The sequence below is a fragment of the Pteropus vampyrus genome, unplaced genomic scaffold, assembly GCF_000151845.1.
Source record: "Pteropus vampyrus isolate Shadow unplaced genomic scaffold, Pvam_2.0 Scaffold4943, whole genome shotgun sequence".
Lineage (NCBI taxonomy): Eukaryota > Metazoa > Chordata > Mammalia > Chiroptera > Pteropodidae > Pteropus > Pteropus vampyrus.
Genome location: NW_011893724.1, coordinates 3,038 through 4,735, shown reverse-complemented (window position 1 = coordinate 4,735; position 1,698 = coordinate 3,038). Strand labels below are relative to the sequence as shown.

General features: G+C 50.9%; 1 protein-coding gene across 1 annotated transcript in view; it reads right to left on the bottom strand.

Annotated features, from left to right (window-relative positions):
* Positions 1–6: 6 nt before the first annotated feature.
* LOC105310508 (huntingtin-like) overlaps positions 7–1,698 on the bottom strand; it is a gene marked incomplete at its 5' end in the record, with an annotated part of 3,842 nt that continues 2,150 nt past the window's right edge. Inside the window, one exon of the mRNA XM_011386685.2 lies at positions 7–1,573. Within this exon, the coding sequence (XP_011384987.2) occupies positions 1,107–1,573 (467 nt within the window). The remainder of the gene's footprint in view (positions 1,574–1,698) is intronic.

The window sequence follows — 1,698 nt, the reverse complement described above, 5'->3', positions numbered from 1 at the left end:
TAAAGCGAGCGGCGAGGCGTCTCGTGGAAGCTGGGGTAATAAACCAACAGCAGGAACCCCTAGCACTGATGTCAAACGCCCCGAGCCAGCACCTGCCCAAGCGTCCCTGTTCCCTGCATGCTGCTTAGCACTGAGTCACCCGTCCCTTGCTGAGAATCATTCCCCACCGGGCCAGGGAGGTGACCCGACCCCCTCTGGTCTTCTGCTTCAGCACGCTAACCGCGAGCGCCCTTCTCTGACCGAGTAACTAGACCCACGCGGCCATTAGAAACCACATCCACGTGACAAGTTCTCAAAGGGACACCCAAGCGCTTTAGCCCCTGATTTGTAATCCAATGTTTCTATATTCATCCAAGTAAAACAAAATGAAACCACATTCTTAACAAAACATATTCAGTAGTAGCAAAACAGCTGTGCAAACTTTTATAAATAAATTTGGGGCGTAAAAGCTCATATGCGGAGGTGGCTCCACAGTACAGTGGTTAGCATGTCTGCTTTGCAAGCAGAAGGTCCTGGGTTCGCGCCCCAGGTGGAGCCATGGACCATACCGGTTGCGCCAGGCCCTGGGTGCACGCCGTGAGCATGCGGGAGGGGACGCCCCACCTTCAGAGATCCAGTTCTTAAGGGGAAAACGGCAACATCCATGGGTCAGCGACGTGGAAGCAGGAGGGTGGGGAATTAAAGAGAGGGGAAAAAAAACCCTCATATGCCAAACTTTTGACTGGACTACCTTTGAGGTACTTCTTGTCCACTAACTTAGAGATCAGAGCTACTTAATCCATGCTCTATAAGATGGGATATGTTGCAAACATTTTGAAAAGTCGAAAAGTATTAAAATAATACACAGAATTAATGTTATAAATCACACTATATTAAGCCTACAGATCTATTAATACTAAGCTGATTAAAGACTTTTTTAAATAATGATTTCACCTGTGCCCACACCAAGGTCTTAAAGAATTTTAAATATACTCAATTTTAGCAGAGTCCATGTCATCAACTAATTTCTGGCCTCCATTTCAGCACAAATGACACTCAGCCATCTCCTTCGGTCCAGGTCTAAGATGGGGTCACCTCTGGTCTGAGTTGGTGGCCTCTGCTTGTTATTAGTGGCTCAGGCGGGAGGAGGGGAGTAAGCAGGAGGGACCAGGTCTGGGCCTCCGAGGAAGACCCCTCTGCAGAAACTGGGGTGTGCTCTGGCACCCACTTACGATTTCAGAACTGTCCGAAGGGGTCACGGCTGAATCTGGTCCTTCGGTGGTGGTCTGGGAGCTGTCGCTGATGGGTGAGGAGGCCTGGGTCCCATCGTTCAGGTCCATGGCAGGGTCGGACGGGACAGCACTGACCTGGCTGGAGCTGTGGCTCAAGATGTCCTCCTCGTCCCCATCGGTGGCAGTGCTCGTCAAGTCACAGCCAGTCAGATCCACCGAATCCGGCTGCAATGTGTGCTGTGACCGGGGCTGCTCAGTGATGATGTCGTGACCCGTGGAGTCGGCGGCTGAGCTGGCAGAGCCAGGAGTGGAGACCCCGGAAGAGGCAGCCAGTTCGCCACCAATCTCACCCTTGGCTGAGGCTGAAGACAAAGAAACACTCATTCCTCAAAGGGCGGGGAAAAAATATTCAACAGGGACAAAATATTTGCAAAATACCCTAAAATTCACCATCACCATTTTAACTTTAAGAACCCTCCCCCTCCCC